At 32.4% G+C, this 16,217-nt stretch overlaps 2 protein-coding genes across 2 annotated transcripts; both read left to right on the top strand.

Annotated features, from left to right (window-relative positions):
* LOC146910369 (heat shock cognate 70 kDa protein 2-like) lies at positions 1–3,107 on the top strand. Its single transcript, XM_085723113.1, has 2 exons — positions 1–307; positions 1,166–3,107. Exons 1-2 carry the CDS (start codon positions 94–96, stop codon positions 2,899–2,901), a joined length of 1,950 nt encoding a protein of 649 aa, XP_085579239.1. The 5' UTR covers positions 1–93; the 3' UTR covers positions 2,902–3,107.
* Positions 3,108–6,811: 3,704 nt separating this feature from the next.
* On the top strand, positions 6,812–7,434 carry LOC146910368 (Putative membrane lipoprotein). Its single transcript, XM_085726637.1, has one exon. The coding sequence runs from the start codon at positions 6,910–6,912 to the stop codon at positions 7,222–7,224; it is 315 nt and encodes a 104-aa protein (XP_085582763.1). The 5' UTR covers positions 6,812–6,909; the 3' UTR covers positions 7,225–7,434.
* Positions 7,435–16,217: the final 8,783 nt, after the last annotated feature.

The following is a 16,217-nucleotide window of genomic DNA, read 5'->3' as shown; positions in this document are numbered from 1 at the left end:
CACTTTGAATCACAGTGTTGGTGCTGTGATCTACATTCTCATCCACTCAAATCTTTCTCTCTCTTTCGCAACAAACCCAAAAAGTTTCATCCGATGGCCGGAAAGGGAGAAGGACCAGCGATCGGAATCGATCTCGGAACCACATACTCATGCGTCGGTGTATGGCAACATGACCGTGTTGAAATCATCGCCAATGACCAAGGTAACCGTACCACACCGTCTTACGTTGCTTTCACCGACTCCGAGCGTCTCATCGGTGATGCTGCTAAGAATCAAGTTGCCATGAACCCTATCAACACCGTTTTTGGTTAGTTTTCCTACTCTTTTCTCGATCTATTGAATTTGTCACTATTTACATAATACTGAACTTGCACGTAGTTAGAGTATATGATTTTAGTGTTAATGATGCATATTTCTGAATCGATATTAGTTTATGATACTGTTCTGTTTTTCAACGATATGTTTGGATGTATGTTTTATGATGCTTATTTATGATTCATAATAGATCTGTAATTTGAAACATTAATTGCTGTAACACTTATTTCTAAATTCAATGTTAAATTCATGTTCATGATGCCAGAATTATATGTTCATGATGCTAGAATTATCTCAATTACATTTTGCATAGTCTTGATATTTGTAGATTTATTTTTATACTGTATGATGCAAGGATTTTCTCAATAGATCGGTAATATGATACATCAGAGGCTATGACTCATGATTTTTATTTTATTGTTTACCTATTTCTAAGCTGCAGTTGAATTGTCTATTGTTTATCTCGTAGTAGATCTGTAATGTGGATCATGAATTGGTATGACATGTGTAATTTTAAATTCAATGTTCATGATGCTTCTTTTTGAGTTGCAATGATTCCATAATTCTGGGTATACCATAGTTTTGATGATATAGTTGGAACTACGCTTTACAATGCATGTAGTGCCAGATTTTTCTTGTTAGACGTGTAATGTGATACATGAGATACACATCAGATGCTTTGACGCATGATTTTTAATTTCGTTGGCTGCCTATCTTTTTAAGTTGCCATCATTCTATAATATTTTGTAATCTCTCAATTATATTAGTTTTTTATGAATGTTTTATGCGGTATATTGATGTGATACATGAAATGATACTTATGTTAACAATATGGTTTTCTCTTCCACAGATGCTAAGAGGTTGATAGGTCGTAGGTTCAGTGATGCCTCTGTTCAGAGTGATATGAAGTTGTGGCCTTTTAAGATTATTTCTGGCCCAGCTGAAAAGCCACTGATTGGTGTTAACTACAAGGGTGAAGATAAGGAATTTGCTGCCGAAGAGATCTCTTCCATGGTACTTATGAAGATGCGTGAGATTGCTGAGGCCTACCTTGGTTCTGCCATTAAGAACGCAGTTGTTACTGTCCCAGCTTACTTTAATGACTCCCAGCGTCAAGCTACCAAGGATGCCGGAGTTATTGCCGGTCTTAATGTCATGCGAATCATCAATGAGCCCACTGCTGCAGCCATTGCTTATGGTCTTGACAAGAAGGCTACCAGCGTTGGAGAGAAGAATGTGTTGATTTTTGACCTTGGTGGTGGTACTTTTGATGTCTCTTTGCTAACTATTGAAGAGGGTATCTTTGAGGTGAAAGCCACAGCTGGAGACACCCATCTTGGAGGTGAGGATTTTGATAACAGAATGGTGAACCACTTTGTTCAAGAGTTCAAGAGAAAGAACAAGAAGGACATCAGTGGCAACCCAAGAGCTCTTAGGAGGTTGAGGACTGCTTGTGAAAGGGCGAAGAGAACTCTCTCTTCTACTGCCCAGACCACCATTGAAATTGATTCTCTATTTGAAGGAATTGATTTCTACTCCCCTATTACCCGTGCCAGATTTGAGGAGCTCAACATGGATCTCTTTAGGAAATGTATGGAGCCAGTTGAGAAATGTTTGAGAGATGCCAAGATGGACAAGAAGAGTGTCCATGATGTTGTTCTTGTAGGAGGTTCTACCAGAATTCCAAAGGTTCAACAACTTTTGCAAGATTTCTTTAACGGAAAGGAGCTATGCAAGAGCATAAATCCCGACGAGGCTGTTGCATATGGTGCCGCTGTTCAGGCTGCTATCTTGAGTGGTGAGGGCAATGAGAAGGTTCAGGATCTTCTCCTTCTTGATGTCACCCCATTATCTCTTGGTTTGGAGACTGCTGGTGGTGTGATGACTGTCCTTATCCCAAGGAATACCACTATTCCAACAAAGAAAGAACAAGTTTTCTCTACCTATTCCGACAACCAGCCTGGTGTGTTGATCCAAGTCTTTGAAGGAGAGAGGACAAGGACAAGAGATAACAATTTGTTGGGCAAGTTTGAACTTTCCGGCATTCCTCCTGCACCCAGAGGTGTTCCCCAAATCACAGTGTGCTTTGACATTGATGCCAATGGTATCTTGAATGTTTCTGCAGAAGACAAAACTACTGGCCAGAAAAACAAAATCACCATCACCAATGACAAGGGTAGACTTTCAAAGGAAGACATTGAGAAGATGGTTCAAGAGGCAGAGAAGTACAAGTCAGAAGATGAAGAGCATAAGAAGAAGGTTGAGGCCAAGAATGCATTGGAAAACTATGCATACAACATGAGGAACACCATTAAGGATGAAAAGATTGCAGGAAAGCTTGATTCCGATGACAAGAAGAAGATTGAGGACACCATTGAGGCTGCTATCCAGTGGCTAGATGCCAACCAGCTTGCAGAGGCAGATGAGTTTGAGGACAAGATGAAGGAACTTGAAGGTGTCTGCAACCCTATCATTGCCAAGATGTACCAAGGTGGTGCAGGTCCTGACATGGGTGCTGCTCCTGGTGATGATGATGCTCCTTCCCATGCAGGCGGTGCTGGCCCTAAGATTGAGGAGGTTGACTAAATGTAATGTAGTTGCTTTCTCCTGACATCTGTGGTTTTATATTTTTATGTTATAATTTTGTTTTGATGTATTTTAATCGCTGGATTCAACCGCTAGTTTTTAGCGAATTTTGTTTTGATGTACTATTATGCGTATTGTTTTTAGCATTTCATTGAACGGAGGATGACTTTTATCTTTTTTAATACTTACCTTGAGGTTTGTTTTATTATGCTCCACTAATTTTACAACTCTTCTCGAATATGTGGAATTTGACGAGGCAATAACACCCGCCAATGTTTATAATTTTAGCGTGGTGATGTGCTACTGCATGAATTTATCAGTTGACATTGTAGACTTTAAGCTACCGAGGCATTTGCTCACGTATTATATACAATGATTTTTTTAAATATAATGTATTTATGTTGGTCAAACCTTCATTTTTTTTATATATAATTATATATAATGAAAAATCGTTAAAAAAGCTACAAAAACATTTTATGTGCTTTGTTCAGATTATACAATCTGAATACATGTATAATGACTTAGAATTAGATAATTCAAACATGATATTTTGGTAAAAAATAGAGGGTGCGCCAAAAGCTCGGAGATGGTAAAAGAAATTCTCAAAAGTCAAAGAACTCAACGCTTATCACTTCCATTTTTGCTTCCTAACATCCTGAAATTCCAAATTGTCCCTAACATCAGTTAACTACAGTTCGCCTTCAACGGCGGCAGTTAATTGACGCTTGTTAATCGAACAATGACGGTCAACTGTCGCTGGATTCGTACTTGCACCAAAATAACAACATCACCAACACTTCTCCAGAACACAAATCAACTTCTTTTCATTTGCTTGCTTAAAACAATAGAAAATGATGGATGCATTTAAACCAATAGAAAACAATAGATGACATTTTACACATTTATTTCGTCTCCATTCAAAGCGGGTAATTATAGTATATAAAACAATTAAGAAAGCCTAATATGTCATTCTCATTAAGGATGTTATATCATTATGTTGTTGGGTTTTAATTTAGTTCATGGAAGTTTATGAAAATGTTGACATTGAAGTGTCTCACTTAGTGTAAGGATTTACCGGTTACTTTGAGAAACCTATAAAAAATGGAGAGAGAACATGTTTAATATCCAACGCTCGACGAGAGGAGAGTATCATTCACTTGGGTGGAGTTAAAGAACGACAAAAACGTGGCGAGCATGTTTTGGGAGCACAGCATGTTCCAGTGGATCGATATGCGGGTAACATTGCAGAGATCAACTGAATATATCATCAAGAGTCCAATTAACAATATTTTTTTCTCACGTTTGTTACTAATATTTTTTTTAGAGGATTTAAAGTCCAATCTTTAACATTATTTTTTGCTCACGTTTCTTACTAATCTTTTTTTAGAGGATTTAAAGTCCAATCTTTACCATTATTTTTTGCTCACGTTTTTTACAATTGATCAAAGGCTAAGGAAGAGTAACTTATACTAATAAAATAATAAAATTTAAATGGAAATACTGTTTTCTGTGGAAGTAATAAAATAATATGGAAATACTGTTTTTTGTGGAAAAAATATGAAAATACTTGGCAATCTTTGTCGATTGCATTGAGAGGAACAACACATATGTACAACATAAAATCGGCTGATAAAAAAGTAACATGAGTTTTTGTTTTGTGCTAGTTTTTTGTGAGTTTGATATGTGGTTAACGGAGGTAAAAGAGGGTTAACGGGGACGATTAGTGACATGAATTAGTAATCCACGTGCTATTTTATAACTGACTGACAGTAAGAACAATTCATAAGGAATTGTGTGTGAGTTTTCTCTTTAAATTAAATTTATTCTTATTTATTTGTTACATGTGTTATTTGTATTTAAAATAAAATTAAGGGTATTTTTGGAAAGAAAAGTCCAACCCAAAAGTGTGCTGAAAGGGGTAGTTTTCTTTATATATAGTATAGATAAGACATAAAATGGTCGTAAAAAAAAACCAAAATGACCAACGATTTTTTACGTTTTTGTTAATATTAGGAAAAAAAAAACTTTTATTTCTTACAATTTGTTCCTATAATTTTAAGTTCAACTCATAAGAGTGAAAACCATCTCTATTTGTTAAGTTGTGCAGACCAAAACCAATTTGTAAGATTAGAATTGCATTAAATTATAAATTGATGTTTAGGTATCTTCTCTCTCCAACAAACCGGCCCTAATTTTTTTTCTCTAGGTTTTCTCTTTCCGTTTTTTCATTGAGGGGTGGTTTTGGGTCAATTTTTGACTTGAAATCACTTCTCTTCATCTTTTTCCTCTCTATTTCAATCTAAATAAGTGATTTTCACATAGATCTAAGTTTTTTCTTCATGATTTCGTCATCTAAATATAGTGGTGTGTTGTTCGTCGTTTTGTGCGACGTTGTTGATTTTCCGTGTGTTCATTTGATTATCGATGCTTAAACGAAAGTCACGTGACGATGCAAAACTTCTGTTCATATATACGGTCCCATTTTCGCATATGTCTTATTTGTTCAAGATTTCTACTACTCTAAATCTAGCCACGTCGCTTCTTTGAGCTCCAATCCTATGCTTGCAGAATCTATTGCCCAGTAGGAGTAAATGCAATTGCAACTATTCTACCTAATGGATATGGAGATATATATGGTGGCAGAATATATTGCCCAATAGGAGGAGTAATTGCAAGTTGTAACTATTGATCAACCTAAAAGGATATGGCTCGGTCTTTGTGGATTAGGTTTCCCTGCTGTAATGTTTTCACATAGTTGCACGCTGTAACAAATAACATCCGTTGATTTAAGATTGTATGGCTCAAATTTCAACTCAGTTTTAATCATTAAAATAACCTCAGCCATTGATTTGATCGGATGGCTGCCATTTGTTACTGCAGGACGCAGTTACAGCAGGCAATCCTATTCCGATCTTTGTTGAGGGCACCCCCTCGACACGGTGGATCCCATTCATCAGTCTCTTTTAAAAGTTATACACAGTACATATACATTCGTGTATATATACGTCACTTAAGTTAACCAGGTAAGTGATTAACGAGCTACACTCAAAATGAATTGTTTGAAAGAACCTGAGTTCGATTTCTGTGTCGAACAATTCTTGATTAAACTTACTTACTACACAGTTGAACTACAGATTACTACGTTCCTTTTCCGTCCATAACAAAGAGTTAACCACAGTCACAGAATTCGCTCTCCGCCGTGAGAACCGCGAACCAATTCGTCCGTACCGGTTCGCGGTGCGTTTACGTACCAATTCGTCAAAATTCGTTCTAAAATTCTCCTGAAAGACGAACCGATGGTAAAGATGGAAGCAGACAGAACAAATAGTTGAAAGCATACTTACATTCGGAAAGTAAAATAGATGAGAAAAAGAATGAAAAAGAATGAAAAAGTGTCTCAGCACACTGTCAAATGTTTTGGTAAAGGAAAAATTTATCTCTCCACGTGAACTTACATTGGGAAAGTAAAATAAAATTAAAAAACAGATAACCATTTCTATTTCTTTTTATTGTTTAATATGTTAATTTGTAATTTCATCGTTTAATCAAAGAAAAAAAAATTGTTGATAGTATAATTATTGGTATGACATATGTATGTCACGAACCCAAGCGTACCGACTCTGTATACCCCTTGAAGTACCGAATACTCGGTAGATTGCGAACCGTGTACCCGTACCACGTACCGATGAATTGCGTATTTGGTGACTATGGAGTTAACACCAAAAAAATACGGCAGTTTGAAAAAAAAAAATGTACTGTATATATACTGTCTCTGGTGGTAATGTGTCTGATATGATGACAGCAAGACTAGCAAGCTCTGCAAAGAAATTAAATTTCATTTACCATGCTCAACTACCGCCTCACCTATCAGGTCTTAGTATTTTGGCTATAAAAAGATACTCCCCAAACACACTTTGCCACACAAGTGCTCAGGTTAAGACACAGAGAGAGTAGTGAGTGCAGTTATTATACATATTCCTACTAAGTGGGAGAGAAAGAGTGAGAGATATGGCAAAGTGGTGTATGTTGTTGTTGGTTCTTGCTCTTGTTGTGGCTACAACAAGTGCAAGAAATGTACCAACTGATGCTGGTTTGAAGGACCAGAAGAACTTCATGACATTTGCTGGTGGTTATTCAGGAATAGGAAACAATGGACTTCCTTTTGGTGGAATTGGAGGTGGAATCGGTGGTGATTTAGGTGGTGGTGGTGGCCTAGGTGGACTTGGTGGTTTGGGAGGACTTGGTGGGGTTGGTGGTGGAGCTGGTGGTGGTGTTGGAGGTGGTGTTGGAACTGGTGTTGGTGGTGTTCATCCTTTCCCTTAAGATCAGTATTCAACAAAAGCATGCATGCATGGCTTCTTTGTTTCTCATATGTTATTATTCTTGTACTCGTACTTTTATTGCGTAACGTGTTGTTAATGTTTATCGTTGAAGCTTTCTATCTAGTGTTTATGGTCTATTTTTAGAGAAAAAGTATAGTAGTATATCTTGTATGGTGTCCTTTTGGAAGCAATATATAAGTTAAATTTAGTACTTCTCATGTTTTTTCCCCTTCTGTTTATTTGTTTTTCTGAATGGCAAATTAGTTTTCTTTAAAAAAAAATGGTACTATCATCCTATTTCTCTTTAAAAGTAAACTAAACCAATTATTTTAAGAAAATATAAGAACAGTTGTTCATATATTATGGACCTCTGGAAAATGGTCCAAATGTGCACCATTACCATTTTTAATTAAAAATGGATATTTTTTTAAGGAATTAAAAATGGATTTTATATAATAATAAAAATGGAGAAAAAATATACTACATTTTATTAAAATTTACTAAAATTAGTAAGGTTCACATTTGGACAGGGTTCACATTCGACATTTACTAAGAATATAATCAAACAACATTTGCTAAACTTTTGTGGTTCTCAAAATCACTTTCTTTTTTAAGTAATCTTTTTCAAGATACGGTACTTTATGCAGAAATTAAAGTTATTAAAAAAATTGTTGAAAATTATCTTAACTATATAAACAAATGCAAAACTTTCGTAAAAAGAATTCGAAATTTTTACTTAAAAAATGGACAAATAATGACTGGACTATCTATTCCCTTTTTATGCATTTTTGTTTCCTGTGTATATATAAATGATTATGATAAATAGAAATACTTTTGAGTTAAGATATTAGTCTTTGCATTTGCGATCTTTGCACTTATGTGTAAAACTAAAATATATTCGATTAAAAAAAAAAGTAGATCAAGCACTTGATTCAAAATACACAAATAAATAAAATAATGTGACAAAATAATGATCTCATATGTCTTGACAATGTCAAGTATTTTCTTACACTTTTGGATGGATCAAATTAGGTGAAGTTTATTTGATTGAGTGAATGTGTGATTCCCTTGACTTTTGGGAATCCACATCCGGTTAGGAGGGAAATTGATTAGAAAATTATAATTAAGTGTGATCCTAGTCTAATGTCAAAGAATATGAGTCAAAGAACCCCTTTATAAGCTGCGTGACTGTTGAAGTTGTGAACCTGGTACAACCTTTTTTTTTTCTTTCATAAATTATGTTAAAAAAGAACCCCTTTATAAGCTTTTTGACATATAATTTTTTTAATCATTCCAAATTTTTAACTAAAGTAAAAAAAATTCCTAAAAAAACTAAAATAAAATCTATTGGTGCCCCTAAAAAAATGAGACATGCATGATGCATCGTACGGTTATGCACCCTAAACATTTTAGGGCCATCATTGTCTAATTTAACGAGTCTCTTAACAAATTCTTTAATGCTTTATAATTACTTATATATTTTGCTATATTATTTTTTACTAAATTTATAATCTATTATTACTCTTTATGCATAAGTGATGGATTTGATAATATATTTTGTTGAGGATGGTTCATTGCTAAGATATAGGAAGGAGTAATGGGTGTTTATTTTCAGAATTGGTAACACGTAGTGTTGTTCACAATGGATGTAATTTGGTATATATTTGATGTAAACAGACTAGACTATTCATTATTGTACTAGGACAAAAACAAAGGTAAACAGTTTTCAAACCATATATACATCAAAATGGAAGATCAAGTTTGACTGGTATTAACAATCGCAATGGAAAGTTTGGTGAAATCGTAAATGGAGAAATATAACTTGTGGTGCCAACCTATTTGGTGAAGTCGTAAATGGAGAAATACAACATGCTGGCCCAACCACAGTAATTAATCTAAGTACTGCAGATGGCAACAGTCTCCGTGTTACATTTACTTCCTGTCACTGGCAACGCCAATTGAATGGTCGAATTGAAGTAGTAAGGAGGGGGTGTTAACAAAATTAAATAACCTCACCTACCTTCTATTCTTGCCTTTATTACATTACATTACCTCTCAGGTTTTCTAGTTTGTGCTATTTTTTTGGGGGGGAAATTATTATACAGCAAAGCCCCGCAATTTATATAATCCATTTTTGATGTCAAAATATCTTATTTTCATGTTTTTTTCCTCAAACCATTGCAAGGTAAGAAGTGTGCTAGCTCAGACAAAAAGTAAACCACAATGGATTTTCTATTGTTTAACACCCTGCTCGGTTTTAGAAGGAAAAAACAAATGAATGCACGAGGTGCTTGTCGATTGGATTTGCTCAATTTTGAGGTGAAAGATGATATGATCTAGTCTCGTTAGCTTTGTTGTTTTATAATTCAATTGGTTTAATTTGATTTTAAAACTGAATGTAATATGATATAATCTAATATGATTTAATTCAATTTTGATCATTGTCTATTTTTGCTGTGTGGTCATTTTTTTTGTGACCATAAGAATAGGGTTGCATCGAGAATATATTTTGGATATATGTTTTGTTTAAAAAAAAAAAAAAAAGAAAGTGTTTGGTGGACACCAATATGACTGTATACATCTTTGAGAAAAAGAAGTAAAGGGTTAAATAAGTTTTTCCTCCCTATAAATATAACGAATTTTAATTTTAGTCCCTGGAAAATAAAATGAGATGTTTTCATCCTCACAAAAAAAATTGTTTTATTTTTTGTCCTTAATTGATATAATTTTGACTTGTTTTTGACATTTTTTAAACATGATATGAATATATAAATGTTGAACATAATAAATGGACATAACATAGATACAATTTGAACAAAAAAATGTATAATTTTGACATTCACTTGAACATAAAGTGACCATTAAAGACAAAAAAACAAAATAAAAAAGTTTCTAAGAATGAAAACATTCAATTTAATTTCTTAGAAACTAAAATTAAAATTCGTGACATTTATAGGGATGAAAAACTTATTGCGAATGACGTGATAAACATAATATATTGGTGAAGTAATGGGAAAGAGCGGTAAAATAAAATGATGTGTTAGAATGGAGGTTTTTTTTTTGGTGGTGTGTTAGAGTGGAGGTTTAGAAATATGAAATGTAACAAAACTATTGTTGAAAAAATAAATTTCAAATGAAATATAAAATCAGACATTCAATTTAATAATTGTGTGTATACAGTGACATTGTAGTTGTATGTATCCCTTGTACGCCTCGTGACATATGTATCACTTCACTTGTACTCCCTACATCTACTAATAATATTATAACGATTAAGGTTATGTAGATATCCATAAAAATATTATTTTTTGTAAAAAAAGAAAGAAATATTTTTTACAAACACTCTTTTTTTTACACATAAAAAATACTATTTGTCAAACACAACAATTATTTTTGCTCAAAAAAAAAACACAACAATTATTGAAAAGTCCTTTGTTGAAAATAAATGATTGAAATGCCCTTGTTTTGGGTTCCTTTTGGCGAGCAGGTTATATATATATATATATATATATATATATATATATATATATATATATATATATATGAGAGCTGTTAACTTGCACCCACCTAAAAACACTAAGGTGCAAGTTAACAAGTTGCACCTACTTGTACTTTACTAAAACACTTTTTTGTCTCTATTAAACTTTATTTTAATTTTGTTTATAATAGAAAACATGGGTATATATAAACAAATATTATTTACCAAAACACCCATGTTTTTCTATTATATATATATATATATATATATATATATATATAATATAAAAGTTAAAAAAAAAGGCTTAATACATCAATTGGTCCCTTAACTTATTTTCCGTTTTCAATTTGGTGGTCCCTTAACTTATTTTCCGTTTTCAATTTGGTCCTCTAAATATTAAACGTTTCAAATTGGTCATTTATCTTCTTTCCATCATTCAATTTGGTCCTATTTTATTCATTTTAACCCTCCAAAAAAGGAGATCGTTGGATAAATGAGGTCTATCAGATCTAATTGTGTATCACCAACACCTGATTTATTTTACTTTTAATTTCTTCACTTCTTCCCTCATCTTCATCAATCTTCATCATCTTTAACTTTTTTTTGTTCTTTCAAAAATTCATCATTTCAACTTCAACAAAAACCACATAATCAAACCTTTAAATTTATAATTAACACCACCACCATCATTCAAAATCAGATCACCAAAACCCATTAACTCTAAAAAGAACTCTACCACCATCATTCAAAATCGGATCACCAAAATGAGGTCATTCAAAATCGGATCATCAAAACCCATTAACTCCACCACCATCATTCAAACCTTTAAGTATATAGTCATTTGAAAATTGAAATTCTAAATATGCTTTAGCTATATCATGCAGATGGATGATGAATACTGCATGAACGTGAATGATCTGGTTAATAACGTGCGGCAAAATCTCATAGATTCACGCGACAATCAAGATAATATTTCTTAAGAGGGCCAGATAAAATCTCCAATTCTTGTTTATGTCGGCTTTGAAGTTTGTACAAAATTTTGTTTGGTTTCTTTCAATAATTCAATGTATAAAGCTATGTACGATGGGTATTTGTTTGTTTGTAATGAAAGGGAGAGTTCTTTTTGGAGTTAATGGGTTTTGGTGATCTAATTTTGAATGATGGTGGTGGTGTTAATTATAAATTTAAAGGTTTGATTATGTGGTTTTTGTTGAAGTTGAAACCATGAATTTTTGAAAGAACAAAAAAAAAGTTGAAGATGATGAAGATTGATGAAGATTGAAGATGAGGGAAGAAGATGAAGAAAAGTAAAATAAATCAGGTGTTGGTGATACACAATTAGATTCGATAGACCTCATTTATCCAACGGTCTCCTTTTTTTGGGGGTTAAAATGAATAAAATAGGACCAAATTGAATGAAGGAAAGAAGATAAAGGACCAATTTGAAACGTTTAATAGTTAGGGGACCAAATTGAAAACATAAAATAAGTTAAGGGACCAATTGATGTATTAAGAAAAAAAAAAAAAAAAGGGGTTGTTCGCCAATATGATGCAAAACAAGGAAAAGGTAATGATATATGGCTTGTTCGCCAAAGAGAACACAATTACTAGTATGATCATTTTTTTTTTGTGTGAGGGCCAGAAGAAAAAAAATCACAATTACTCTTGAATGATCTTATTGTTAGTTATATAATATGTTATTGGATCTTTTGTTAAAATTGGGCTAAAGATAGTTTAGTCTATGAGCAATGCTAGCATCAATCGAATTAACACTCGATGTTAGGCACTCTCGCAAGGATACGACCACGTCACGTGGTTGTGCATATGAGAGAGTGGTCATCTGAGACTGCAAGGGAGACTGTGCATAACATTGCTCTTAGTCTATTTATATTTCATTATATATTTTTAGATTTAGGGTAGTTTGCACTAAGTATTAAAATTTACTTTTGCAGTTTAGTTTTAAAAAAGTGATCTGAAATTTGATCGGAACAATTTTTACAAAACCATATTCAAATGCATTTAAAAGTATTCGGTTTTTTTACGATTTTGAATTTGTTTGAATTCAACTGTTTCCGCAAAAGAAAAAAAAAGAAAAAAATTCAGATAAAGGAAAATAAAATAAAAATCACATTTGTTGTTGAATCAATCAACTCTCGAGGTCCTAACAGTGGGAAGCATAAAACCACCATGGAAAACACGGTTAGAAAAATCATGTATAAGCGAAAAAATATATGGAAAATTTGAAAAGGAAAAAAAGGATAAAAGAAAACCAAAATCACTGGGTTGTGTTTAAGTGAAAAGATATATGGAGAATCTGAAGGAAAAAAAAAACTAGAGTCCCTGTGTTGAGACGGGTAAGAAAGAAATAGAATTGAACTCTCTCTTCTCTCTTGTCTCTTCCGCCAACCCAACAACATAAACATTCTCTAAAATCTGAAAATTCAGGTCCATTGTCGAATCCAAATATGATTGTAACTGTCGACAACAGCAAGGACTGTCGATGGAGATGAACACAACATGGTTGAGACATAACAATTGTACATTTAAGAGGAAAAAAGTGCTTTCTTTCTCTAAAGTTGTTTTTTTCTCTCAACCTCCTAACCACTTACCACGTAAAGGATTAAAAAAGTAAGGTGATGTGGCGCAATAGATGAAGAGTGTGTTCAAATAGTGTGTTAGAGTGTGTGACCCAAACATTACTCGTGGTTGATATACCATTATTGTATTGATCACATTTTGATTAATAAATGCTATTAGTAAATTTCGGTAAAATAATTTAAAGCATCATAGTGCACAGGGTCAACGGTAAAGATACACGGAAAGAAAAGAACATATGTAGGAAATCGTAGAAGATCTATACGAATAGTTAAAAGAGTTGGACGATATTGTACAATTAATTTGTTTGATTTTACTAAGCAGTGCTTTCGTGAAATTAATTACAATCATACGTTGAACAACTTTCAACCTTAAATGACACTTATCTAACACATGTTGTTGGGGTTAATCCATAATAGCCTAACTTCATTCTTACTTGACAAAACTAAAACCAGCCTTATTTAACTAATCTTACTTGAAAAAACTACAACTAGTCTTATTTAACTAAAATTGTATTTAAACACCCTTGATATAAATTAGAGGCAGCTTATAAGGAATATGAAAGAGATAACAAATTTATTCGATGCCAATAGAGTAAAGTTTGTATTCTCGAGCACGAGTAAAATCCAAGGTTTTAAGCAGTGCATTGTCATAACATAAGTCTTGTCAATTCCTCATTTTTCACCATTTGTGATGCGAGCGTCAAAATTGGCCTCAAGACAGGTGGATTTGATTGATTAACACATTGGTTTTTGTTTTGTTGATAGGGTTAGCATCATGAAAAAAAATAATCGAGTACTAGATTGATATGTTCACGTGTATGAATCTAATCTAAAAAACGTTTTATTTCTTTTAGGAAAACTATCTTTCAATGATAGTTTAGCCATATCATCACTAGTTCTGGACATGGATCCATTGTTTAAAATCGTAGATGATCTCGTTGTTGAAATTCATGCCTAGCAACCTAAACCGAATTTAGGTTGCTCTTAATGAAAACATAATCAATTGTAAACATAAGGAACATAAAGGAGAGGAAAACGTAATTTTATCGAAAAGCAATCTACTTTGAACACGTTGTACTTGAAATAAAAACAAATTTGAGCAACACATTACTAAACTTTAGTTACCAAACCTTTTCAACAAGTAAGTAACCAAAAAAAAAAAAATCCTATATTTTTAATCTACTAGTCCATTTAGCAATAAAGGATGCTTATAGACACTTTCAAAAATCCTCTTTGTATTGGTGGTTAGATATTCCAAGTTAGTTCTTGAAAGAGTTTCTTGTAAATATATATGCTATAACTGATCCTGTAGTACTTTACATTATCCTTTTGTGCATATACGAGGAAAAATATTGTGATGATTAAATGCTTTGTATTATGACTACTTGCCTGTCCACCGTTATCTCAACAAATTTTGGTATTTGTGAATTTGTAAAAGTGTATTTTATTTTACGCACTTATATAAAAAGAAAAGAAAAAAAAAGAAGGAAATACAAAAGAATAAAAATAAATGAACATAAATAAGAGATCAAATAAATAATTAATGATGTTAAAGTATGTCATATAATTCCAAAGTGGTAAATAATGCAACTTATAGTAATTTTTTTATAAAATAACATGTTGCAAAATTTTATATGATTATTTATTAAATAAATAAGTTATTTAATATATAATAGATGCATAATGCATAAATGCAAGAGGGGTTAAAATTTATAATCATTTGTATTTTGAACATATATAATATTTTTTTATCACATGACAAACTTGACTTATAGTGTCATATTTTATACATGGAGAACGAGAGAGATATATATTATTTGCAAGATTATTAGTGATTAATGCATGCAATTTGTCATGTCATTTTTTATTGAAATGAAGGAGTCATTGAGTCATGTTTAATACATGAAGAGTCGTATTTGCAAGATATATTGGTGGGTAGTGAATGTAGTTAGTGTCGTTCTTTTGTGATTAAATGAATGACTTCGAGAGAAATTTAATCGTGTGCGATTTATCTAATACTCGTAATTGTTTTTTTAAATTTAAATTTAATGATATATTAACTGTGTTTTTTATTTAATCATTAAAATATGCATTCACAAAGGTCTGATAGGTTTTTAAAATGATTTTCTTTGTGATTAATTCAAGTAGGTTTTAAATCAATCCAGAACAACATTAAATATTGGAATAATTAGTTTACTATAAGAATCTAAGTTTTTTACTTTTTAAGTTATTCTATAACAGAAAAAATATATTTATTTATTTTGGTCAAGAGAAAAAATATATTTATTGCTTACTAAGACTGAAACTTAGTAAGTTTTTAGCAAAATCTTTGATGTTGTTGTTGGTTGTAATGTTTCTTACACAGTGAAGTGTTTTTATGTATTTTGACAAATTACATGTAACCATACTGATGTCATTATACACTAATAATTATGTTTTTTTTTTCTTTTAAATTTTAACCTTAAATATTTTAACTTCACTTTGGTAAGGTTCATTAACAGACTGTTTGTATCCTGTGCGCTTCTTTGGCACACCTTGTGCTAAAGGGGCGTTGTGTTTTATGTGAATATATATCAGTTTAGATTTTTCAAAAAAAAAAAAAACTTCACTTTGGTATTCTAAGTTATTTGTTCAAGCTCCACCTCTATGAGAAAACGAAAAAAAAATATGATGAAGAACGACGACATTATTTTAGCTGGCCTAGATTACCAAAATTCTCAAGACTGACTCTGTATTTTACATTCTTCCGATTTGAGATCTTCTTTTGTGTCCCAATACCTTGCACGTTCAAGACTAAAATATTGCATCTTTGATAAATATCATAGAGCACTATACTACCTCTTATAAGAGGGTCACTAACCATATGCCATTTTGATTTTGCACAGGGTAAATGTTCTTGACTAATCAAAATCCAGCCCA

The sequence above is a fragment of the Medicago sativa genome, chromosome 7 (genome assembly GCF_051527215.1).
Source record: "Medicago sativa cultivar Bolivia chromosome 7, Bolivia_mono, whole genome shotgun sequence".
Classification (NCBI taxonomy): domain Eukaryota; kingdom Viridiplantae; phylum Streptophyta; class Magnoliopsida; order Fabales; family Fabaceae; genus Medicago; species Medicago sativa.
Note: the sequence above shows the minus strand (reverse complement) of the source record. Positions and strands in the feature narration are given on the sequence as shown.

What these genes read in the sequence shown, in the direction of transcription:
- LOC146910369 (XM_085723113.1), top strand. Translation starts at nt 94, where the DNA reads ATGGCCGGAAAGGGAGAAGGACCAGCGATCGGAATCGATCTCGGAACC. An exon ending in CCCTATCAACACCGTTTTTG is followed by an intron (nt 308 to 1,165) that starts GTTAGTTTTCCT and finishes TCTCTTCCACAG; the next exon opens with ATGCTAAGAGGTTGATAGGT.
- LOC146910368 (XM_085726637.1), top strand. Translation starts at nt 6,910, where the DNA reads ATGGCAAAGTGGTGTATGTTGTTGTTGGTTCTTGCTCTTGTTGTGGCT.